Source organism: Sabethes cyaneus, chromosome 3 (genome assembly GCF_943734655.1).
Source record: "Sabethes cyaneus chromosome 3, idSabCyanKW18_F2, whole genome shotgun sequence".
Lineage (NCBI taxonomy): Eukaryota > Metazoa > Arthropoda > Insecta > Diptera > Culicidae > Sabethes > Sabethes cyaneus.
Window position 1 is genome coordinate 91977582 of NC_071355.1, and position 26669 is coordinate 92004250.

General features: G+C 39.4%; 1 protein-coding gene across 1 annotated transcript in view; it reads right to left on the reverse strand.

Moving 5' to 3' along the window:
• Nucleotides 1–26669, reverse strand: part of LOC128743662 (uncharacterized) — a 137961-nt gene that overhangs the window by 37498 nt on the left and 73794 nt on the right. Inside the window, exons 10-15 of the mRNA XM_053840281.1 lie at nucleotides 15862–16052; nucleotides 15546–15792; nucleotides 15313–15479; nucleotides 14978–15239; nucleotides 6770–7068; nucleotides 6281–6454 (exon numbers count right to left, since the gene is read on the reverse strand). Of these exons, the coding sequence (XP_053696256.1) occupies nucleotides 6281–6454; nucleotides 6770–7068; nucleotides 14978–15239; nucleotides 15313–15479; nucleotides 15546–15792; nucleotides 15862–16052 (1340 nt within the window). The remainder of the gene's footprint in view (nucleotides 1–6280; nucleotides 6455–6769; nucleotides 7069–14977; nucleotides 15240–15312; nucleotides 15480–15545; nucleotides 15793–15861; nucleotides 16053–26669) is intronic.

The window sequence follows — 26669 nt, forward strand, 5'->3', positions numbered from 1 at the left end:
AGAATGCTGCGTCAAACCGTCCGTCAGCATTATTCTGATAGTTTTCCCATGGGTTTACTGTCAAATTGACGCTGATGGATGCGTTGACGCAGCATTGGCCCTTAAGGTGGACAAGCACGTAATAATCATATATCACTTTAGTAAGGCCATTGCATATAATTTTTTAAGTTTTGGTCTCTTCTCCCCTCTCCTCCTTTGAAATTGGCCTTAAAAATTAGGGAGTGAAAATATTGATTTGAAAGGTTAATATTCGCGAATATGAAGGTAAGGTGGCAAGTTTACTACACTCAAGTCGCTTTTAACGCGATAGATACGTTCCGCGTAAATCAAAACCGCGTAAATTCCGAAAATCGCGTAAAAAACCGCTTAAATTCCGAAATTCGCGTAAAAAAACTGCGTGAATTCCAAAATTCGCGTAAAAAACCGCGTCAATTCCGAAATTCGCGTAAAAAAATCGCGTATATGGGTGAAGCAAGGATAGGAATTTGTTAAAGAGTGCAAGAAACAGAAAGATTTTGAACCATTCTTCACGCACACTCACATATGAGCGCTTTCATAAGAGTAAAGGAGATCGTGTAGCTTCGTAGTCGCGAATTGGAAGCTCTCAAACTTATTTCAATCACTATGGAATATCTTCGCTTCAAATTTGGCAAATTGAGTCTAACTCATAATGGAACAACTTGATATTCAATGATCAGGCATTGCAATCAAACTGTTCGATCTTCTCAAAGAGCAAATCGCGGAAAAACGATCGAAATGATCTTTTCGCTTTCTTAAACAATTCTGCAGTCAAAAAATCTGTTAGTAGAAAACGGCTAACTGGGACCAATGTTGCGAATCGAGCGAGAAGTTAACGATGTCTAGTCACACGCGAAAGAGTATGAGAAACATAGCATACAACGCTTACACTGCACACGCAGGCGTAAAAGAAACAGCCACCGCTGATGTGTGCAGACATTCTGCTACCCACACAATCGCGCACGCACATCCTCACGTCGTCTTCCTGTATAGCTTATTCGCGAGTTCAAAAACTTGTGAGGAATCTTGTGAGCTGCCCGTGAAGCTGGTGGCGCACAGAGATATAAATTTTGCATTACTTTTACTTTTCTTCGTCATCTTCGCTCACGATTCTACTCACGGGCGGGACTGCGAGCCGTCGCGTGTAATCGGTATTAACAGATCGGGCTGCAACGAAGAACAAGAGCGACGACTGCAGCTGTTAGCTAAACACACACTCGTAAAAACTCGTTGCAGTGCATGAATAAATAAGTGCGAGAGTCCGAAAGGGATGCTTATGCCGGTGTGTTCGTGAGAATGAGTGCGCGCGTGTGAGAAAATTAGACCAAATGAGTGTGGGTTTTGCAACACTGACTAGGACTGCGATTAGCGGGATTGATAACAGAGAAGAGGAGTATTTGCGAATGGTGATGAAAAAGTTGACGCCATGATAGAATAATCCGGTATTTCGATTAAAGAAAACCTCTAAAAGAAACTGTAGAAACGTAAAGCACTTAATTTACCACCAGTGAATGCAACATAAACAAAAAATGTTCTTTAAAAATGATCAAAGGTGAATTTTCCTACCACAAAAGAAACCATGTAAGAAATATTGGGACAACATCCGAAAGACATAAACAAAAGATTCACTTACATCGGACAATTTTTATCGAGATGGAAGGAAAATTTCTAACCACGACATTTGACGTGCTGTTGTGCGAGATTTATCGCTAAGCAGGTTGTGTTTGCTGAAATTATATTGTGCTAAGTAATCATTAGCAAACTGGAAAACATCAACATTTTCGTTAGTTAAGGAAAATTTCACACTATCGGTATTTTCTACACTAATACCACAGACAAACAGACATAACGCTTGGAAGAAAAATCAACAAAAATTATCGTACCTCACATTTAGCCTGAACACTAGCACCATCTATGATCGACATTCCCAAATATCAAATAGCAATATGGGTGTCCCTCAAAGTAGCAAGTATTTTTTGTGGGGAATTCCCCTTCTTTCATCTAAAAGCGCCACTTTGACCAAAATGGAGACATTCCCAACTAAGCCCAAATTTGAAATGACGGTTTTATCGGTACGATGAATGGAAAACGAGTGTTATGTCTGTTTGTCTGTGCTAATACCAAAATACCGGTTTTCATTAAAAGTGTTCAATACCGACCGCCTTAACAAGGTTGCCCACGAAAGCTTATAGCAGCGAAAGGCGCAAGCGTTCTACTCGTATTGCTGTTATTCCCTTGTATACGAAAATTTTCCAAAAGGAAGACAAAATCGAAAGAGACTCCATTACCCACAGCTGGCGTTACAGTTTTAGTACAGTTTTGGGTGAAATGGTCCTCATTTTTGAGTAAATATTGCTCAATAAATGACTAAATGAGCTTCTGCTTTGAACTCTTAAAAGGAGTAAGAGTTACTCAAAATAGTGTGTAAAAATACGCATGTTTTGAGCTATTTCACTTTTTGTGAAAGTGGATAAAATTTTTTAAGCTTGTAACTGAGGGTGAGCATCTAATGCTTGTGGGCAGCCGGGGCCAAAAACTTTCTTCAGGAAGACTGATAACTCCTCCAAAAATTGAGAGACTAGGCGGTGCTGCTAGATAGAGTCAGTAGGATTGCTGCACTAGCCCCGTAACTGTCCTGTACTCTAACAGCCGGCCGTGAAGTCTATCGATAAAGAAGAGTAACGTCTAAAGACGGTTAGCGAATGTTAGTGTGTAGGCAAGCTCGCGCTTATACATTTAAATTTAGCTTCCACTTTTGTGGCAAGAAGTGCGGTATTGCACACCGTTTGTATGGGCTCAAGAAAGAGATATTAGTCTTTTTAATGTGATGTTTTCGTTGTGGTTCTGTGGTTAGTGTTGTCGGTCATTTAACTTTCATGGTAATGACATCGAGTTTGATTCCCGATCGAGTCGTAGATTAGATTGTGACGCATCATTTATGTATTACTGCTCTACCTAATTTTTAAGACTGGATTTCAGAATTGAGTTTGATTCTTAGGGTATGTTGCTGCTTCGTCGTAATTGCCTATTCCCGTCTTATCCAACACAAATTATTAAAAATATCAGCATTTTTATGACACACAATACAAAACTAGTTTTTCCCCAATTTTTTAATTTGTTGTCTATCATACGCGATCAATCAAAATGAGCTGAGATCTATTTAAATGCTTTTTATCATGAAAGAAGTCCTACCAGCCAAATTTCCTACGTTTTTTCGTGCGACGAAGAAGAAAATATCGACTTGACGTTTTAATTTCCGTCATGCATAAATGAAAATAACTCACGCAAGGCACTGTCGTTATTCATCAGCCAGGAAAACTTGCCTGACTTGCAGAAATTTTGCAGAATAACATTTGTCATGCCGTCCTACACAGATACATGCGCGTTTGCTTCGTAAACATTGTTGTGGTTTTTAGTTCGGACGATGAAAAGTTTTGATGGACGGATTTTAAAACGGTAGGGTAAAGTGGTGCTGAACGCACCGTTTAAGAAAAACATCATTTTGCAGAGCAACGTTGTGTTTGTTCCACGTTTTTCAATCTCTAGAAGACTTTGGGATCTTTTCTACACTTACTCCTGGTGAAATTTCCTAACAAAAACCAGTATTTTTTATATTTTTGACGATTTCTAGCAAGAGTCAAAATTATTGTGTGGAGCAAAACGCCAAAACTAAAGAATCTGACTAAAGAAGTAACAGGTAACTCATTTTCGGTTCGTCGAAACCAAGTGCGCATGAATCTCGATGAAACCTTCTGAATCTTTTGCTTGAAAACTTGCGGAGTATCAGTCGATGAACGCGACTGAAAATAATGACTGCAAGCAAACGGCAACAAATATCATCGTATCATCACGAAATCGATCCATGCTGCCTAACGAAAACACCAGGCATTCAAATTTGTATCGTGTAGTTCATAAAATCGCCTAAATGTTGAACTCGAAAAAATATTGTTCGAACTTTTCCTAGCAACTTTGAACAGAGTCACGCACAACAATCATCGTTGAGCAAATCAGGTTTAATGATGACAGGAGGCCGCGAGTGACTGAGCTCCAATGTCTTTTCTTTAGTCAGGTTCTTTAGCCAAAACCCTTGGGCAAAACGCACCAAGTTGGCCCAGCCAGGCGTTAAACGCAACCAGCAAATTTACATATAATTACGTGTTGTATAAACTCCTAAAACTAGGCTTTCAAAATGGCGGAAGCGTTTGTTATAGCGTTTGTCCATACGTTTGTTTGCTGGGATATAATGGGTTCATATCTCAACATAATTGACAATAAAATTTATTCATTTATTTTTCTCCAACTGAGGAAATATTGTAAGTTAAACAATGTCCAATTAGGTTTAAGGCAAATTCTAAGTCCTATAAAATACATAATATTGCTACATTTTTAATAATTAATCTGAAAAAAAGATGTATTGCAAATTGAAATATTATAAAACTGTGATGCTTTCTACCCCTGATTTGTATTTTGAAGTTTTTTGCAATTAATGTGAAAAACATGCCTAGTTAATGCCGTTTTTGTGATGAATCATCGAGTATGACAGTATATCAATTAGATAGACCGTATTAATTATACCGACTAGTGGTAAAAGCTTAAGAGAAAACCGTGATATCTTACATGTGGAATGAGATCGCGGATAATCGCTTGATTTTATTGGATGTGGCTATGTTTGATGTTTTACACCAAAATAAAATGCGCATTCATAATTTTACCAAATAGTTTCCGCATTTTTAAACAATTAATAGCAGGGGCCATTCTACCACCCCCCCCCCCCGGTGCGTTCTTTCTCTACGACGAATTTAAGAAATAAAATCAGTTGCGTAATTTCATTAATATGCTTCAATAATTGCTTTTCACTTCAGTGATTTCAAAGTTCACGGATCGGAAGGTAAGTGTGTTTTAGTAAAATCAGCACAAGAACTTTTGGAGTATTCATTAAATCCATCCAACAAATGATGAAAATTAGAATGGTTTTACTAACTACGACGGGAATTAGCAATAAACCCTACTACTCTATTTTCGGTTGAAACCTTATATTTTCGAGTTATGAAACCTTCGTATGGGCATCACTCTATAATGACGTGAGGAGGGGGAAAAGGGGGATCTCAAGTTGTGAATGAGGGAGTGAGGGGCTAGGGAAATTGTGGCATCGAGAAAATAATTAAAGAAAGTCTACCCAAATTCAGCTTCTAGGAATTGCTATTTGAAATTTATTTTTGTATGACACATTTTTACGCTAGTAAAAAATCCAGGCTTGTTTCTTTTCTCAATTTTTTTAGTGTACGTGATATCCAATTGGGGAGAGGAGTGGAGGGGGTATTGAGTTTTTGTGACACAAATGGACAAGTGGTGGGGGTTGAGAAACGCCAAAATTTGATTAACGTCAATATTTGAATCGTCCCTATGTTATTTCTCCTGAGTTTTTCTGCTTCTGACTAATTATCATTGGTACGGCTTTGATTTTGCGAAGAAAAAAAAAACTATTCCACAATATGAAAGCAAAAATTAATTTGAATATTTAATGCCATTCTCTAATGCATGAAATTATTTCACAACAACCGTGCTTGCAAAATACCAACAGACCTGTTCCCAGAATTCGCAAACAGTCCTCTTAATTCATTATTTTGATTACTTTTAATATAAATAAAGATAAGAACTTAATTTTTCACGATACTACGGGCGGTGTTGAGCTTTTGTGTGCCCTGGTAACGATTGATTGTAAAACTTAAATAGGATAAACTAAAATTTCTGGAGTCAACAGGAGCAATACTTGACCGTACAAATTGTCCTAGCTTCACGCGAAGGCTTGGAACTGGCTGCAGCTTACATCGATGTAGTTTTCACGCCAAGAGATTGCAGGATAGAGCGAATAAAGTGAAAAGCAGGTGTTTGGAAAAAATGTTCAAATAAGATACTTACGGTAAAATATACAAAGAAACATAAATACAAATATGGTTACACAAATTACTGGATAGGACGAATAATACGAATAAAAAATTAGATCGAACTAATTAGTGACCTAAAAGATAAAGAATCTTATGGCAGAGAGCAAGTCCTTACGTATACTGCACACACTGGACGCTTACACAAGATGCCCAACAGAACGAAAGTGTACACGGTAATAAGGATACAGAAGAGAAAAGACAACAAATAGCGAGAGGTTACTGGCTTCAATACTAAAAGATACGATATTCAGTAGGAAGCACGATCGATAGTTTTGGTGGTATTCGGAAGACTTCGTGTTGGGAATAGTTTCGCTAACCTGTTGCTGCTGTGGCGGAGGAGGGCCGCTACGACGACGTCCACTTCCGCCACCGCTGCTAGCACCGTCTTGGTACTCGCTGTCGTCACTGATATAGGTGACGTCGGTGGCGGTCTCTTTAGTGATTTCAATCGCCGGAATGCTGCTGCTGTTCGAATCGCGTTGTGAACGCTCCTGATTACGACCGGAAGGTATAAATTTTTAACGAAAATGCACATTCGAATCAAAACCGCTTGAGAATTTGAATTGCATAACAGGATAATACCCGCAAATGGGGAATTTTCATTTATAATAAGCAATTTCAATGTGCTACAGTAAAAGGGGTTACCTTCGATAAGTGAGATTCATTCCCGTTTTCGTGACTTCATGTACAAGTTTCTGGTTCATTTGCGAACGTACGACATTCGAAAACATACCAAAGGCAACCCATTTTTGAGCAGAAAATATTGTTATAATATATTACAAAAGAAACTACGAGTGGAATATTACCTGTTGATGCATCGATCCGGGGTAGATTTCCTTGTCGCTTAGGTTCTCATCGTGATCGATCACCTGATTCGGGTTCATCGGTTGCATTTGATTGTTCATCATGCCCTGGTTGTTCATCATCTGCTGGTTGTTCAACATCCGTTGCTGATTCCGCAGATGACCCGGCTGCGGTTGGATGGCCCCGCCCGGATTTCGATTCCTGGCTGCTTGGCGCACTTGGTCTTGATTGTGTTGCGATTGTTGTGATGATGATGGATAGTTTAGTCCATTTTCAGTATTTGTTTCTGGGTATCCAAAGCCAATAATTTCGAAATTCGCAAAGGACGCAAACATAGGTTCGACAGCACGCAATTTTGATGTATTTTTGATGATTGGTGATAGATGAGTCGGTTTATTTTTGTTTAGTTTGTTTATTTGTTCGTGTTTCAGTTGTTGTGTGGACGATGATTAAACGGAAGAAAATCGGGATGAAACAAAATGGAGAAAAAACGGGAGAAAATTGTAAATTTACGCTGCTTCATTCGACTTTGGCAGTCCTAAGAGTTTAGAATAAAGTTGTTGTTTATGTGTCGGGTGATTTTATTAGTTGGCGAATAAATTTTATCATCATTAGGTATGTGCTGCATTACTCTTTGCCTGGTTTAATTTGGCTTACTATTACGTGCGAACAACAAATTCGATTATATGCGAGTTTTATTAGAAGTGTTGGCAGTGTTTAAGTCATTTTTAGTTCAATATTATAGTGAATTTTTCAAGTTTTCATTAATTCAGCTAAGGTTAATAGTATATGTTACCTATTCATAGTTATTTTCCTGTATCGTTCAATATTTCATTACGATTAGCAAAACATTATGTCTAATTCATTTTTCTTTGGTGTAGTTCCGTTAATTCATTTTTGTAAAGAATAAACTAGGTTATATAAATTACCTTATAAAATAGTACAATAAATATATGTTCTAGACTAACAATTCGAATATATAACTTTTGGAAATGTTGTGTGATTGTAACTTTGTAGTGCATATAGAGTGTCGCTTCGAAAAATTTTGAAACTAATACCTCTTTGATTAGGCACAATTTTCGTGACAATATAATATTTATTAGAATTGTATAAACTGGTGAGTAATATTTTAATATAAATCCTTGAGTTTTCGTGCAGAGTTAGAAAACTATGAAACAATTACACTTCTTTATATACTACTTTTTACTTATGAATATCAACAACTAGCGAATAAGTATTCGCTTTCTATTTTCTCTGAAACGTTGTTAATGTGTTCTATCGGGTTCATTCTGCTAGTTCAAAGACTCAATACGCAGTGAGGCGAAACTCAACTGCAGCGACTGCTGTCGATATTTAGTTCAAGAGATCACGACTTGAAACGTCACGTCATGCGGTTGTAGGCGAATAAAGTAACTGTCAGAATATGGCGAGAATCCTTTTGAATCACCAAAGGTGACCAATCGTCACTTCATTCGCCTATCAGAATCGTGTTTAGCTGACAGCATTTTTTTTCAGATTTCTTACAGCTGTGCCTTCGGTCTACTACATGTGTATAATGTAACTACGCTTTTGTATAGGGTGATATTTCATTATTTCTTAACATACATAAAAAAAATTGAGATCATATTGATCTGGATCCTGAAATTTCATGTAATTGTAAAGCTTTAATCTTCACACGATTGTTGTACAAATTACTTTAAGTTTGTAGTGCCAATTGTAAGAATTGAGTAATTTACCCCGGCAGAACTACTGGTCGAATGCTGACAGAGGAAGTCGGCTTTCTTCTTTAGAAGCGAGTTTTTGGGCTCTGCCGAAATCTTTGTAGTGCTACGGACTTAAAACAGTAGTGCTACGTTGGTCATATTGCAAGACAGAGAGGTTGGCTTCGGTCCTTATATGTCGGCACCTCTAAAAGTCTACGCAACGAACGACGAAACAAGTAAATTGGAACGAAGTAATCGGCAAAGACTCAGACGATGAAAACGAACATTGTATTGAAAACTCGAAACATGCAACTGTTGGTATCTGAGTTTCATAGGAAGTATCCGTTTGCTTTCCGAAGAAGTGAAGAGCCGCACTTTTACTTTTAACGTGTACTCTTCCTTCAACCCTTCATACAACTAGGCTCAAGATTAAGATTTGGGGTATAGAACGATGACCTAAAGTGCGGAAGTATGGAATTATCTATCCTAACTACAAGAAAGGTGACAAGCTAGATTGTGAAAACTACCAAGCTGAACTACAAGAAAGCACCCGATGTTGATAGACTCTCTTTCTATCGTGCGTGGCCCTGAAAGCGATTCAAGCAGGGGAACCAACATCATATTGGCCAATAAATCTGCTAGATACAAGTGGAATAAAATGAAAGGTAAATACGGTCCGTCGAACATGCATTTCGGACTCCAGAAAGGGAAGTCAAAGGTGGATATTATTCGGACATTCAAGTCATTCAAGTTCGGTTTTCGATGAGAGACAACAATGTCTGTCGATTTGCCATCGCGTCATTTCCCAGCTCTGCTGCAGTAGTTCCAATGCGCATGATGCCAACAGTTGATCGCCTTAATCACAACAACTCTGAGGAGCCATCACTGGATGAAATTGAGTGATCAAAAGTATGCAATCCAACAGAGCGCCAAGGGTAGAAGGCATTTCAGCCGAGATGCTTAAAGCTGACCCGTATTCATCAGCCCAGATGCTGCATCAGCTTTTCAGTAATATATAGCAAACCGCAACGTTCCCGGAGGACTGGACGCAGGGCATACTGGCTAAAGTCCCTAAAAAAGGCGATCGTGCCCAGCTAGCACCAACTCGTATATCAATGTACGAAAACTATCGTAAATATCTCCTAACAAACTCAAAATCGTAACTAAGGCTGGATAAAGTGGGATCAAGTTGATTTTCTGTTGTACAGTAGTACGGAGCAACTCGCGCTTAATCGGATATTATCGTATATAAATACCTATATAGTCGTAACGCTCAAAATTATTCGTAATCACGTACATCGCCTCCAAAATAGTACGGATATGCCAATTTTGCGCATGAAATACGATTTATTTAGCATGTATATCTGTATGTATTGCTGATTTTTACCTTATTTATACATATGAAAATGCTAGCTCGGTATCGCAACGCTCCGCATTTTATTGGTGGAGATCAACGAACTCCAGGACTCTCTTCTGTTGGTGTTCTTTGATTTCGAAAAAGCATTTGACCGACCTAACTACGAAAACACCTGGGGCGCACTTGGGCATAAAATGGTTCCAGATAAGCTAGTCCATCTCATCGAGACTTAGTACGAGGCATTCTTCTGCAAGGTGTTGCACAGTGGCATCTTGCCCGATCCTATTAGTAGGAGTTACTACTGGTGTGAGACGATGAATGTAGGTACATTGTAGGAGGATCATGGATGAGCAGTATTCTGACCGACAATCGTGAAGTGACCGATAGATGGAAGCGACACTTCGATGAACACCGGAATGATGTCCAGGCGGAGAACTATGGCGACGGGAAAGCGATTTCTATGGTGCAACAAACGGGGAAGAGGTGCCAACACCAACGATAGGCGAATCATGCAGCTAAAGAACAACAAGTCAGCTGGAAAAGATGGCATCGGAGTGGAGTTCATTAAAATGGGACCAGAAAGGCTGGCCGTTTGTATGCACCGGCTAATTGTTAGAATTCGGGATACGGAGTAGCTACCGGAGGAGTGGAAAGATGAGGTTATCTGCCCGATTTATAAAAAGGGCAACAAGTTGGACTGTGAGAACTATCGGGCGATCAATGTTCTCAATGCCGCCTATAAAGTGCTGTCCCAAATCATTTTCCGCCGTCTATCACCAATTGCGAACAGATTTGTGGGAACTTATCAAGCCGGTTTCGTAGAAGGTCGGTCTACAACGGATCAAATATTTACAATGCGGTAGATCTTGCAAAAGGGTCATGAATACAGAGTTCCAACGCACCATTTGTTCGTTGACTTCAAAATCGCATATAATACCATCGACCGAAAAGAGCACATTGCTGTGTTCGGATCACGGGTGGACTGTCAAGTTCATTCGAATCACAGATCTTCGAGATCTTCGTCCAGGTGATTGTGTCTCATGCCTGATGTTCAATATAACGCTACAAGCTGTTGTGAAACGAGCGGATATCAACACGCGGGGCTCGATCTTTAATAAATCTAGACAATTCGTCTGCTTTGCCGATGGCATGGACATTATCGACAGAACATCTGTAGCTGAACAGTACCTCAGACTAAAGCGCGAAACAGAAAAGATTGGGATACAGATAAATACGTCTAAGAAAAAGTACATGTTGGCCAGTGGAACCGAGGTCGACGGACGCTGTTCTAGGGCAATAGTATAATGATCGACGGCGAAGAGTTAAAGGTAGATGACGAATTTGTCTACCTTGGCTCACTGGCAACGGCGGAGGCCAGCCGTGAGATTCGAAGGCGTATTATCAACGGAAGTCGTGCTTACTATGGGCTTCACAAGCAATTGCGGTCGAGTAGACTAAGCCCTCGTACAAAGTGTACCCTGTACCCTGTACAAGATCTTCATTAGAACGGTTGTTCTCTACGGGAATGAACCATGGACAATGCTCGAGGAGGTCCTGCGATTGCTTGGAGTTTTCGAAATACGAGTGCTAAGAACGACCCTCGGCGGCATACAGGAGAACGGAGTATGGAGGCGGATGATGAACCATGAACTCGCGCACTTCTATGGCGAACCCAGTATCCAAAAGAGGGGTAAAGCTGAACGGATACGATACGCAGGGCATGTTGCCGGACATGTTGCAGAGATGGTGTTTACCTCAAATCCGGTAGAAACAAGACAACCAGGAGCGCAGTGAGCAAGATAGATTAACCAGGTCTGACGGAGAGTACTCGGTGTCCGAGGAATTGGAGTTAACTGGAGAAAACTTGTTCAATAGGCTTAGCTCTAGGGATGGCAAGCCACGAAGACGAAGACTGGTGTAAAACAGGGCTGCATATGTATAGCAACTTAGATAACCTCTCCGAGAGTTCCCATGCAGCTCTGATAGTCAATATAGCGAAAATTAAGTCAATAACAATCCCACCAACTTCACAATAGCGGGACAACAGGTCGAGCAGGTGGAAGCCTTTCAATGGCGTGGTAGCCAGATAACGCCCGATGATGATATCAAGACTGATATAGCCATATGGATCAGGAAGGCCAGGGTGCCTTTGTAGGTCTGTGAAATATCGGGTGCTCGAACCAGATCCCTACACACAAAAACACGAATTTTGCAATCAAACGTTAAATCTGTACTTCTGTGTGTCTGTCAATACTTATTAATCGCTGCCGCTGCGATATAGCATTTGTGTCTGGTGGCCTGACAACGAGGAACTTCAACGTCGATGTCATCAATGGTCGATAGCAATGGAATTTCAAGAGCGTAGGTAAAAATGGATCGGACGCACCTTGAGAAGAGGAGTGAACGAGGTCTGCATAAAAGCGGTTAACTGGAACCCGCAAGGACAACGAAGAAGAGGCAGACCGAGAGGTTTATGGCGACGCAGCTTAGCTAGTTACATCCGGACTGTTGACGAGAACCTTTCCTGGCGACAGGTGAGAGCTATGGAGGGTAACCGTCGGCAGTGGAGATCTCTGATTTCATCTATGTAAAAGTGTGGGGATCGTCGACTCTGCTGATGACATTGCGCTGTCGATGGGTCTAGGTGAATAAAACTTTTCTACTTTTATCAATATTCAGACTAGTCTAGTATACATATAACAATTTGAGTCCGTCATAAAGTTGATGTAAACGACCTTCAAAAAAAGCTTTCACAGTGATGCCTATACCCACTGTCCAATTGACTAAATTTTTTCAGATTTTTCTAGTTACTAATACTATATATTATGCTTTTAGCAACAAATTTACTATTAGTCGCACATTGTAAATAAAAGCATTTATAGTGGAACAAACAACATGTGGATTTTCTTATCAATGCCAGAAGTATTTATTAAAAAGTATGTACAACAAATAGCCATGTCGCTACTATCACTTTGCCATAGGTGATGTATGCAAAATTAAAAAAAAAAGACTTTTCATGCTTCTCTTATCCTTTCGTTATTCGCGCCAACTTCAACTTATAGGCATGCTAAAACCTAACAGAATCCACTCGAATACTAATGTCACTTGGTGAAAAACTTATGAAACTTTTTCCACCGTTTGAAAGATCTTGGTCTGCGGATCAACTTTGCTGAAAACAGTAATTTTCTTTATTGTTGGAATCCCGAGATATACCGAGATAAAGTTAACGGTTCACAGGCGTTGTAAAAAATACAACAGCGCGAGTAACGGAGGGTTATGAAGTGTTCTTCCTACGAAATAAAATTCATTTCAACAAACCCGCATTGGATAGATGTGTATCTTCGTCTAGCTATAATCGTATAATAGAGTAGGGGCACCACTATTAGTCCTATTGCCTATATTGGTCCTATTTTCACTATAATCATCAGAATTAAAAAAAAAACAAAATTTTAAATAATATTAAAAGTCCAATAGAACTCTCATTAGCCAAAATTTGGCTTGTGCATTTTTATCTTTACCTTATTATTTATGATGGCCCTTATCATTAATTTTCTGAATAAAGTACAGAGCGGACCTAAACGTTAGAATTACGAATAACGTCAGAGTTTGTGAAATGGTTGTTTATAGTTATAATTTCAGTTTCGTTCAATGTTTCATTCAATGTTCTTAAGCAAAGAGTAATGTATCAAGCAATATTTTACCAACTATGGTTTCTTCAGCATTTAGTTAGCCACTGGCCATTGTTATCAGATAGTTTAATATTCAAACTGCCATCGACATTACATTACACACTTTTTACTGTCACCAGCCAGACATAACACGCACACATATATCACAACACAGCATTAATAATATCACTATATTTAACATTTATATTTACAGTTTACACATTGAATGTCGACGTAGGAGTATGTAGCGTTAATGGAGGAGAAGAGTTTGTTTCTGACTTCTACGAGGTAAATGACGTCTTTTATGCATAGTGACAGTTTACATTGAAGGAAAACGTTAATTGCTAGGATAGGGTGATGTGTGTCAAGAAACATCTAAAGAGAGCGATGCATTTTTTGGCGATAGTAGTTTGCTAAAGTCTGTTCCATAGTGAGAAAGGGTAGAGTTTTCTGTGGCAACTAGAATTAGTGAAGCAGATTCCGACACTGTTTGCCCGTTGATAGCTTTGTTTTGTGGCCTTTATCCGTGCTAAGATTCGTGAAATAGACTTATATATTTATGATTCGATTGATTAGATTGTAGAAAACAAAAGACGGTGTAATTCGGGTTTTTAGGTGAAATAAACTTTGTTCTAAATAGAACACGTTTAAATGTGAAGTTAGAGTGATAAAGTGAAATGAGTGAAATGACTGTTGTTGAGAATGGGCTTAGAGATGTGCTTTACGGCAATAGCCTGGGTTTTCTGTAACAGTGTTGACTGTATCCTGGGATTGCTTGGGAATGTGTAAAAAAAGCAACAAAGATGGAAGAAATGAACAATGAACAACCAAAGTACCAAGCTAGGGCATTACAAGATAGTGAATAAATATAGTATTTTTCTTACAGAGTAATAATTTCCGAAAAAAGCATTTGATTTTTGGATTTTTTTTTTCTAAACAAAAATATTGATGTGTACAAAATAAGAGCTGATGTGTGTGATTCTGAAATCTGAAATAGTTGTTATAATAAAAACAAAGTCAATATACTTCTGCGGCTATGTCGAGCAGAACATTTGAATTGGTCTAGTGACATTGATATCAACGTGCTGCTGGAGTCACTGATAGTGAGATATTTTTGATATTAACTATTTTTTCTGTTTGGAACTGACTGGGCTAATGAAGTTGAAAAAGGTACAGAACGCGGGCTATTTTTTAAGTGTCACATGTATGCATGAATTTGTGATAACTTTATACTTTTCGCTTTTGTGATATCAGAAGTTAGCTCAAGCAGCACTTTTGTTTTTCCTTATGATTTTTCAGTTTCAACCGTTTTGCTCTAGCCAGTGAAGCAATAGATTGATTCATAAACCAAATAAGCACGCCTACTTTCTTTTGGATGAGTGTGTGTGTATAGATACCATACAAACAATATTCAAACGAGTACGTGAACACAAAGACAAGATCAGGCATAACACAGACACAATCAATGGGGTAAATATTTACTTGGTATCATGGTTGGTGTGCTGTCCGCCGACTGGGAGTCGCGCGATTTGGTCCGCACTGTCACTGCTCGGGGATTGAGTCCGACCAGTTTGCCGATGTCGATCAGAGCGTGATCACCAGTGGGCGAATCAACATCAGTCACTTTTTTGCCATCCGCGTATACGGCATAGCCGGTCACTGGACCGGAAGAAGGTGGCCGTGTCACTGGTTGCCAGGTTACCAGCAGGGTTCCATCCTGGGGTCCAGCCTCGACTAGGATTTCCTGGGAGATAAAAATATAAAAGAGTAGGTAAGGGAATATTTTTTACATCTCGACGAGTTATAGATTACGGCACCTGTGGAGGATCGGGCAGTCCTTTGGCCAGTGTTCTGAAATCGGTGTACGCTCCGGGGGCTTCTTCCGGTGGAGGGGCTGTCGTAGTAGTATGCGCTTGCGTCTGACCGGCAGCACGTAGATGTTTCGCTCGCACCGTTACTCGGTACTGTGTACTGGGAGCCAGCCCTTTGGATAGTATATGCAGTTGTCTTTAGTATATGAACAATAATTTCAATGATAAAGTAGTATTACCTGTAATTGTGTGCCTGTAAACGCCGGGTTTTACTATTCGTACCTCCACGTTGTTCACGCAAACCACGTGTTGATGATTGGAATTCGCTGGTAGCCACGAAATTATTGCGCTGGAGCAGGTTATGTTGGTAGCCCTAACTGCCGATGGTCCTAAGTGTGCTGTATCACGTCCGATGATCATTGTGCAGGCAGCGTCGCGAGAGGTTCTACGATTTTGTGTTACACTACGTACGCTTATTCTATGTGGCTACTCGTAAATTAGGAAAAAACATTCATCAACTGTCAAAATTACATCTTCAAAAACAGTAGGGCTTACTCTATTGGAATCTACGCCCTCCACCAGTGCTCGTGTGCGTTCGGTCGCCTTGACAGTCACCTTCAGTACGCCGTCCACGTACACGTGATAGCTTTCAATCTGATTGCAGCCAGGAGGATCCGGTGGCGTCCAGCCAATCAGGACGCTCTTATTCAATTGCCGTTCCAAGGTGAGGTGTTTCGGTGCAGGAACTAACACGGAGAACATAAGATCAGCACCGGCTGCATTAAACATGTTCATACCAAGGACAAAGTGATATTTTGAAGCAAAGTACATCGTATTGTTGTTTGGAAGAACGGATCATACACAGCGGAAGTAGAAAGACAGAAAACACGAACTCCCATTTGCGTGAGCTCAACGGGAATGGATTGCTCATGTAATCCATGGTACAGGTAGTAGACTAGAGTTTGGATAGGATCAGTTGACATGTTTCGCATGATATTGGTACGAATGAAAAATGTTCTCAGGTGGCACTTCGTAGAGTGAAAATGGGCGCTCAGAACTCCGAAGGATTTTCAAAACTTTTGAAAACTTTTCAACAGCAGGTAATCGTCCGTATTTCGGATTCTATTGCCGAAATTTATTTTTTATTTTTTATCCACTGCGATGTGGCTTAGGGTAGGGAGCATAACAATCTTATTTCTCTTTCGTTTGTTCAGAATATAATTTTCTATAGTCTAGTCAGTGCTGGGCGAGGGGCTAGACACTTCATAATATTATCATATATTAATATATTAGGAATTATTAAAGCCCTATAAATGTATATCATTATAGGGCTTTAGGTTATTAGGTTGGAAACGGTAAATATATTAAGGTTGAAAAAATATTTGCGTAGGGAAAAGTGATAAATTTTCAACAGTGTCTTGCCCCTCGATGCTTGGTTTGATTTATACAATTACATTTTTTTTCTTCAAACCAAAAATTTGTTTAGCAGCGCCTAAAGTGGTCGTTTTTTGAAGCTTCACAGTAGTTTGTTTCAGTAATTAAAGTTTGATCCCCATAATCAGGCTTTCAAAAAAAGAAATTCTAAAAGGAAGACAAAAAAGGCAATATATCTTCTATAACTCATCCGCTTCAAGACCTCAACGTGGTCCACTCTGATATCGAAGCACTTGAGGCAGCTGTCAAAAGCGTGACACATGGTTTTTATCGGTTCATCCATTCCGTAGTTTGTCCTGGATCCACCTACGTCGAGAAACGTATGAGTATGGAGGTCGGATGTTCATGTCCAAGAGACCGAGAAGTTCAGAGCAGTCGATGTAGGATGTCAGTTGTCCCCAGAAAACCCAAGATCGTAATAGAAAGTTCACTTTAAGTCGTATGTATATCAATGTAACATTACCTTGCAGCGATCTGCATAACGAGGAAGTTCATTTCGGTCGTTTCATGGTAGATGACGTAGTGCAAAACGTATGAACTTACGTTGGACAGCCTCGTTTTGATAAAACGGCGCCCAAACGATACCAAATTTGCCAAATAGAAAAATGAACCCTAATTGAGACGATGCCTTCGTAACGACGTATAAATTTAACAGTGAGTAACTCAGAAGTACACCAAAATCTTTTATGGCGTTCTCACAATTTAAAGTTGTCTTATCAAGAACGTAGTCGTAGAGCGTCAGTGGTCGCTTACGTTCAAAAGAAACGTTAAGCGGCAAAGGCCACTAGTTGTTGTTGCAGAAAGAGAGTATCGCCTGACTTGTTGATGACGTAATAGAGCTTCAAAACGTCAGCATAAGATTTTTTGTAACAATTCAAGATGTTGTTTGCATCGTTCATTTATAGCAGGAAAAGAAACGGACCAAGCCGGTTGCCTTGAGGAACTCCGAGCTTAATTGCGAATGAAAACGAAGCATAATTTTCAACCTTACTAGACATATTTCGTTCCATCAAATATGAACGCAGCTTGGAAGATGTTGCCCCAAATAAACTGGGAGTGTCACAGTTTACAACTGTGCATCGAGTTGAAAAATGAATCAAAATGTCGCGATAATTAACAAAATAAGATGGTCAAAACACGATAAAAGACGAAGACAGACTTCCAACAGTTCCCTGAGCAGAAGTTTTATGTTGCAACCGGTGAGGGCAGATAGCAGAGGGGGGTGGTTTGTCTCATCTACAAAAAGAGTCGACTGCTGCAACTATTGCGGCATAACGCTGATAAATGTCGCCTACAGGCAACTCTTCCAGATCCTGTTACACCGGTTATCTCCGATAACACAGGGTTTCGTAAGGAATTACAGCAGAGCTTCATTGGATTGAGTGATGTGTTTCGTGTGTATCTTGCGGACACTCCCGAGCCCCTTCGAGACGCTGCGAGGGTTGAGACAAGGTATCGGCATATCCTGCAAGTTGCAACGTCGTTTTTAAGGGGGTGATCCGACAAGCGGAGGAAGCCCGAAGGAAACAAACGAGGCTCTCCCCCGGACGGTAATCGTTGACGGCGTCGAACTAGATGTGGTAGATGAGTTCGTGTATTTGAGATCGCTGGTAACCGCGGACAACAACATTAATAAAAGGATCCAGCGGCGCACTCAAGTGGAAAATTGGGCCCACCCAGCTCTTCACAAAACGCTACGATCAAGAAGCATTCGTCACCGTACGAAGCTAACGATGTACTAAACCCTTATTAGACCAGTAGTTCTTTATAGACCATCGAAGCCATGACGCTGCTCACAGAGGACATATGCGGGCTTGCCGTGTTCGAGCGGAAGGTACTGTGGACGATATTTGGCGGAGTACAAATTGAAAGCGAAGACGTATGAGCTGCAAGCACTGCTTGGAGAGATTCTCATCGTATAACTGGTGAAATTAAGTAGGCCGGATACGACGTAAGGTTTTCGAAACCCCACCAGCACAAGATTCAGGGGGGCTCAACGTGCAAGATGACTCCATCAAGTAGAAGGTGATTTGCGACTCCTGAGACGATTGGGAAATTGGCGACTAGTGGCCCATGATAAGCTCATTAGAGTAGAGGCGAAATGAATCTCTTATTGTTACTTAGGATCTTTTGAAAAGTTATACGAGAAATATCTAATATCTGATTTGGCAAGCTCTTTGTACCTGTAGCCTGTTCATTGCAACCGAGACCATCAATCTGGAAATTTATGTGAGCGAGTGTCTGGAAAAACGTTTGCTGCCTTGTCTAAAGCAACACGATTATTCCGTGCTGTTTTGGCCGGATGTGACATCCTGCTAATACGGAACAAAGGACATAAAGTGGTATACCGTCAACGATGGACAGATATAGATACGTATATACTACCTTCTCAACATGCCAATTTTTGTCGTAAAATGTTAAGTTTACTGCTATTAATGGTCAAACGTACACTCTTAAATGATTCTACCTGTAAATAGGTTGAATTTAGTAGCTTGAAACTTTCACATGCTTTCGTGTGCATTCGTATGCGTTCGTGTATTTTCGTGGAAAAAAATGACTCGCTACCGCCAGGTTAGCAAGTATCTGTAGAAAGTAGCATGTACGTGTTTGGATTTCTACTTCCATTTCTGTTCTGTGCTTAAAGTGTACAAACTCAAACTTTGGGTAATAATTTCAACCAATTTTGGCTACTTACCACCGATAACTGAATTATTCTCTATGAAAAATAACGCACTTTTATGTTCCTACTACCAATTTTTTGGTTGAAAAACGACTCAAAATCTGAGTCTGTACACTTTAAGGGCATTTTGAGAAGTTTCAAACTAGCTTTAAGTAAATCCGACCTATTTACAGGTAGAATCATTTAAGAGTGTAGAATAGTTATGCCACAGACAAACAAACATATCACTCACTCTTTGATACGTCGCACGCTGAAACAGTCATTTCAAATTTGTTGTTGGTTGAGAAAGACTTCGTATTCAGCAAAATGGCAGGCGTTTTTTATGAGAGGAGAGGAATGCCCCATAAAATATACTTGCATGTTCGAGGGATACTCATATTTGTCGGATTTCTCCATATTTTCCCATTTAGTTTTTCACTCGCATATTCTACTTAAACTGCTCTTGTTTCAAATCTGCGCAGTTTCAAATCTGATCGCAGTTACAGCTTCTCACGCATTTTACCTGAATTCGGAAGAGTCTAGCAGTTTTCTCTCTTTCTTTTCAAGCACTTTCAATACGATGTAGGTTCAAAGAATCTTTCTCTTGACTTCTTGAACTCGAGAACTCGGAAGATACACGCTTAATCGAAATAACCAAATTTGTCCATCTAATTTATTTTTTTGGCTTGAGTGTATTTCTATATCAAATGAAATTCTTATTATCTTTGACCGAATGAATAGGTTTGTTTAGAATATAATTTGGAACGATTGATGTCCTTTTTCATTTATGAACATCTAGATGGTGCTAGTCTTTAGGCATGTGCGTGACGATATTTTTTTTTTGTTATATTACAGTCACTTTAACAGCGAATGACATAAATTCGTGACTTCTGCGGGGCGGGATTTGAATCCGGGTCCTCGGCGTGAGAGGCGTGAATCTATCTGTCTATGCAAGGCTTACTAATCATTTCAGTTTTTTGACACGTCTCCTGTTTGATTGGACAACTGATTCTGAATTTGATTGGAATTTTCGGTCCTCAGAGAGCATTTGCCAAGAACCATGATTTGGCAAGCAATCTACTTGAGTGGAGAATGGAGTACCCCTGCTATTATCAAAAGACAGCTTTACCGGCGAAAGATTTCAGTTCTCCAAAAAACACCAGAACTGCGATCGATTGAGAAATACTGCAATGTAATGAAATGGAAGTTTTGTAGTAATCCTAAAACTGTCTAGACAGATAATGAGATAAAGAAAACATGAATGCACACAGAGTTAAAACTTGATTATAATTGCCTTTTCTTTTGTAAGATGTTCAACAGCTTGGGACATTCGTGACTTCTGCGGGGTAAGAGGCGTAAATGTTAACCACACCGGGACTGAACCCGAGTTCTAATGACATTGTGAAAATTTTGTGAGTGGTATTAAAAACAGTACTGCTAGGGATCGAAATGGATCAGTTCATCAGCTAATAATCGTCACGCAACGAAAATCCGATGTACCATCGTGTGGGGCTTCTTTTGACACTTTTTTTTAAAGATTTTTAAAGAGCAGGTAACAGGTAACAGGTAGACCCGTTACGAAAGCGAATCAAAATTGAATAAAAATTTACACAAAGTAGCGCATATTCTAATTAATCCTGTAATCATCGCCTAATTGTGTCCGATATCATTCGCGTTGACGGCATTAAACGATGCACATGCATAGAAATTCTCATATGTGAATGCGGGTGAAAATCTGCCAAAATGAAACTTGAAACCATAATCTTCTTTTGAAGCTCTCCTTAAAGGTTTAGTTCCGGGAACGAAATAAATCTGACCGTATTTCAAACGAAGATAGCGAAAAATTCAGTTTCATTTTTTTGGCTTCGACGATAACGGGCGCTGACTCTAGTGGACTGTTCAATTCATATGAGCAATAGCATAAAACTGTCACAAAATAATTAAACAGCCATTGGGGCCCAAGTACGTATTCCAAAATTGCTCCTGAAAGCCATGAGGTTAACGACTATTGCGCTGGTGGTTCCATAAGGGATATTAATAAGTATTCTTTCTCTGTCTGCTGAGCCGGCAACAATTCGGGCCAATGTCGTTTGGAACAAATTTGCTACGTCAAACGATACGATATTGGAAAAGTTTTGTTTTTCCACCAATATTCGCCCTCAACTAGTAGAACGGCAAAGCGGAATCGTCATACTGACACTACTCAACGCAACGAACGCACTTTCATCTGGGCGATGTGTATGAAAATTTTCACGTTGAACGCCATCAAAATAATTTACGACCACGGTTTGCTATACCCATCGTATGTTTGGAGCGTTCTTTATTGATTCTATCTGTGGCTTTCTACATTTCTTACGTAATCGGAAAAAGATTGCCGCAGGGAGCGCACCATCCGTGTTATTGTTGTGGATGACTTTCTTTGCTTTCACAGAATGGAAATCTTGTACCACGGACAAAAGGATGTCCGTTTGATGTTGGCGGTTATTCGTTGCATTTTTGTAGAAGCTTAGATGGGCTTGCCACTGACGTAAGTGACAGTTAAAATGCCGGAGGTAGAATAATTTCTCGCTTTCCTACATTACCGAACAACGGGCACAATGATCCAGTACGTTTTCTCATTTTCGATTCATAGAATGCGCTTAAGTTGTCGCTGTCACGTGAATAAAGTTTTTACTGAATTTTTTTTAGAATAGGAACAAAGTCACGTTTTATGTATGCAAAACTGTCTTCGTGTCTTGTTTGCTATAGTTGCATCAAAGTGGCAAATTAACATGCACTGCGGGTAAAGTCCGATTTGACCAATGTGAGCAAAACTTGAAAAACAGCAGGTTCGCTGGCATTTTCAACATTCAAATAAAAGTGCAGTAAGTATTAAACTTGTACAGTAAAAATTAAAAGGTGACAATATTTCAATCTTTTGGGAAACCGAAGGGTATTTTCAGCATGCTACCTAATTCAGCCTACATTCTTTGTCTTAGTTGCGGATTTCAAAATAAAAACTTTGCCATTATATAAGGCCATTGCAAATCATTTCAAAAGTTTTTGTCACCCCCCCCCCTCCTCTTGGAAATTGGCTTGAAAAATCGGGGGGCAAAAAAATAATTTGTAGGATATGAGTTAAATTTTTTTATAAAATCAATTGTCTTTGAACTCTACAGCCTGAAAAACTTGAAAACCGAGTGTACGAGTTGAGTTAACGCTTCTAGCATGAAATAGAAATGGAAATTCAGAAAGCGGAATTTCCGAAAATCGGCAAAAAAAATTTTCTTTCATTTTTGTCCTTTTCTCGTAGATTTTTGCATGGAAATTAACAACGAATATATTAAAAGCAAGAATAGAGCAAGCAAGAATTAAAAGCAAGAATTAAAATAAAAATGCCTAAAATCCATATATTTTTTGCTCGATAAAAAAATTCTCTTTGTTTTTTTCGCCCCCCCCCTCCAGTGGCCCAATACCGGGGGGTCAGAAACTTTTTAAAATATTTGTAACGGCCTAACAATACTAAAAATGTATTGAATACTGAAGTAGTATTCATAGGCTTTAATGTGTTATAACTGTTTTCACATAAATTTAAGTAGTTTGCAGATTTTTAATCAATTAACATCACAACTACTGTTTCTCCACTAGCACGTAACGGGTGGCAACTAAAATTTTGGAATTTTTTCGCGGCCCTTATGCTCAACATCAAATGAGCTCAGAGAGAAATGAGAGTATGTATGTGTTAGCTCTCTCTCTCCTCTTTTTGCCAATATTTTTTGTTTTGTTTATGCTTGCCTTGTTTTGCTTAAAATGACGCCGAAACAAGAAGCATTTCGGGAGCGCGTTGTACACTTCTACGAACTGCCACAGAAATCTCGGTAAAAAGCGTACGGTACAACATTTAAAAAGTGAATATGTTGCGGCTTCGACTGTTTACCATATCCTAAGATACCCAACAACTATTCGCAAGCAAGATAGTGGAGGACCAGCCAAAATTATGGACGCAGAAGGACATCGTTCTCTTTCTCGTTTCTTCAACAACAAGCCCTCTGGTTTTATTATCAATTAAGATGCACCAGATGAATGTTTGAAGAAAATTTTGATCCCGTTTCTACAAAAACATCATGCAGATGGACAATACGTGTTTTGGCCGGAAAGAGCATCATATCATTACGCCAAAAAAAACACAATCATTCCTGAATACCCATTCGATCCCATTTTCGATCCCAATCGAAGATTTCTTCCGGATTTTAAGTTCCTTGGTGTACATAAATAACTGGTGAGCCACGAATTGCTAACAGTTGATTGGTAGAATAAAGAGATGCATTCACAAAGTTGACATGGCGGCCGTACAACGCTCCTGTTTCGACGCCAAACGAAAGCTTCGCCGAACAGCCGAATACGGACGTTTTCAAATGTACAATAATTTTTTTTTCAACAATGGATAATGTATCGTTAATTTCGGTAAATCAGTTCTTCTTCTAGTATCTTCGTCTTTTTTTGACAGCTTGTGAAAAAAATTCCAAAATTTTAGTTGCCACCCGTTAATTGGGCCGAAAAAATAGAAGCAATCGCTTACAATTGTGTTCACGGGTACACGGGTAGCATCACAGAACAATTCTACAATTTCTTATCAAGGAGGAATGCAAAAATTCCCATCTGATATGAACATATAAATAAATTTTTATTCACTAGCTGAAAATTAATCTTGTTGTTAATTTCAGCCTAAACTAGCTGACAAATGTGCGGGGTTGAAGCGCCAAAAACGCTTCTAGCATATTGAGTAAAAATCCAAACTGAATTATTTATATTATCGGTATGTTGGCAACACTTGAAAAACACTACCATATAAACCATGGGACTCCCTTTTGGTGTGCTGTTGAAGTACAGCAATCCACCGAATAGGCCCTTGGGTGGTGCTATTTGCTGATCGCAATTTCTCAGATTTCTTCATAGCTGATTCATAGCTTTTTCATAGTCCCAACAGTATGCAGAAAATCAGCTTTATTGTTAATTTCGCAACAAAGAAATTACGGGTGGTGCACGTGCAGTACCACCCGTTGAGTTATTCGGGCGATTGCTTTATAACTGTTATGATTTGTACCATAAAGGTGCGTTCGCCCTGCTGGAAATTCAATCCACACAGACACCACAAAAGTGTCGCATGCCGAAATAAGCCGCAGCAACCTCATCATTTCTTGCGACCATAACTGAAATTTAAAAGCGTTTTATTAAGATCATAATGCCCTTAAGATATTCAATAAATGATACCTAACCAATTGGTATGAAAATCTTGTCCCGAATACATATCGTTTCGGTTTCGGGACGGATGTCATGTTTTAACAACGGAAGACATCGTGGACGAAGCAGAACCAGCAAGTGTCTTGCTTAACATTTATTAGCAGAATCCAAAGTCAAAGCTTCATAAGTTCGGCAAAGAAAGACGAAGAAGCTGATGGAAATAGCGGCGTCAAACGTGGAATATGTTGTAAGCAAGAAAATAGGAATTGCAATATCACAGATACGGAACCGCAAAAGGAATGTTTTCTATGTTGGCTGACACGAGGTGGAAACTGAAAGCAATTCCTATTAATGGTCGCATGTTTTTAAAGTAGAAGCAACAGAAAACGGCATCGGAATGGCATCGTACCGTATTAAACATCGCTTTAATGTTGTGCCATTTTGCTAAGGATTTGTCTTCTGGAGGAAATGGAAAAGGCACATGCGGATATTTTTTTACAATTTACAATTATACATTGTTGCGCTTTACGAAAATCCAATTCAATCGGAATAAAAGAAAATTTTCCGCTTGGGATCGATATGCCATTAAGTTGTTTAAAGACACATAACTAATTCCTTCGTCCTTAGCAGACACGTTATAAACATGAATTAAAATGTTTTCAATTATAAACGGCACGTGTTTAACGACATTTTCGACAGTGGTGTTGATGATGAAATGACAATAAATCATCAATGAGGCTCGTTCTTTCATTGCAGACAAATTTAATCGCAAATACGCTGAACGTTTTAACTTGCCCGTCTCCAGAAACCGCAGAGTGCAAAATGAAGAGCCATACTGAATGCAAAGTGTGTGTAAAAATCCAATTATTTATGCTTGTTCTGTGCATCAACTGTCTCTCGTCGGCACCGCAGAACCACTTAGGGTTTGCACGGTATTTCAATTTTGGCTTTAATTTGAATAAATTTCCATCCTGGCCATCAAATTGGCTTAGGCTTGTTTTATTTTATTAATTTGCTGGCCTATAAAAAATACTAACTGGAAATTTCCATACATTGAGTAATGTTGTAACTTCTCGGAGCATGTTTCATATAACCAATATATGTGTTTTCATATGCTGGATTGGACGTTGCATAGCGTACAGCAGACTGGCCATATTGCCACAATGATATATACAGCAAAAATTGTCAGGAAACTCACGAATGACATTGGATTATTCTGCATGTTTGTAACAGAAATAGAAGAATGTGAAGTAGAAAATTTTTCTGCCTCCTTCTGGGGGAAGCCTGTATCTACTGGCAAGACAACCGTGCCATGCCGGCTTCCAATGCCACCCAGTTTGAAGCAGGAAAAAAAAAGAAAGGCGAGTGCTTCAGAATGCGGTGGATATGCACAATTACGCCAACGGTGCCAAGTAACGAAGTTCTCAACAACCCCTATTCATTCTTTTCCACTGTTTCTATAGGGCTCAGAACAGAAAACCATGTAATTGACTGAATATCTGCACACCTTTTCAATTCTCCGCCAGTCGTAAAGTTGTGAAAAGACGATTTGATCCAGACAGAAGCTAGAACAAGACTGCAAATTTTTGTGAATACTAGATCTATTTATAATAGAACTATGAATGCTATGACGGTGTATAAAGTAGAAAACTGTGAAGTTAGGAAATCGAGCGAAACGGGTAGGCTTTTGTTTACAAGCCGGATGTTTTGTGGAAATAATTCTCTTTTGCATTGCTGAAATATGGCCTATTCATAGTCAGAGGCCACTGAAAACAAAGCTTTAACGCAGCTTTAGTTAGAACTTACAAAAGCTGAGAATTAGTGCTCTTGAGTGAAAGTTTTCCGAGAAGATAGGCACGAAAAGTTAATTGCCTCCTATTTTTGTTTGCATTTTTTCACGTCTACACCAATTTTTCTGTAAACAATATTGATGTGGGCTAGATCCTTGCTTTTTTTCTTTGTATACAGGGTTGCCAATATATTTTAAACAATGGAAAAATAAGGGACGTTCAGCGTCGAAGTTTGTAAAATGGATTCATTACAGCAACGC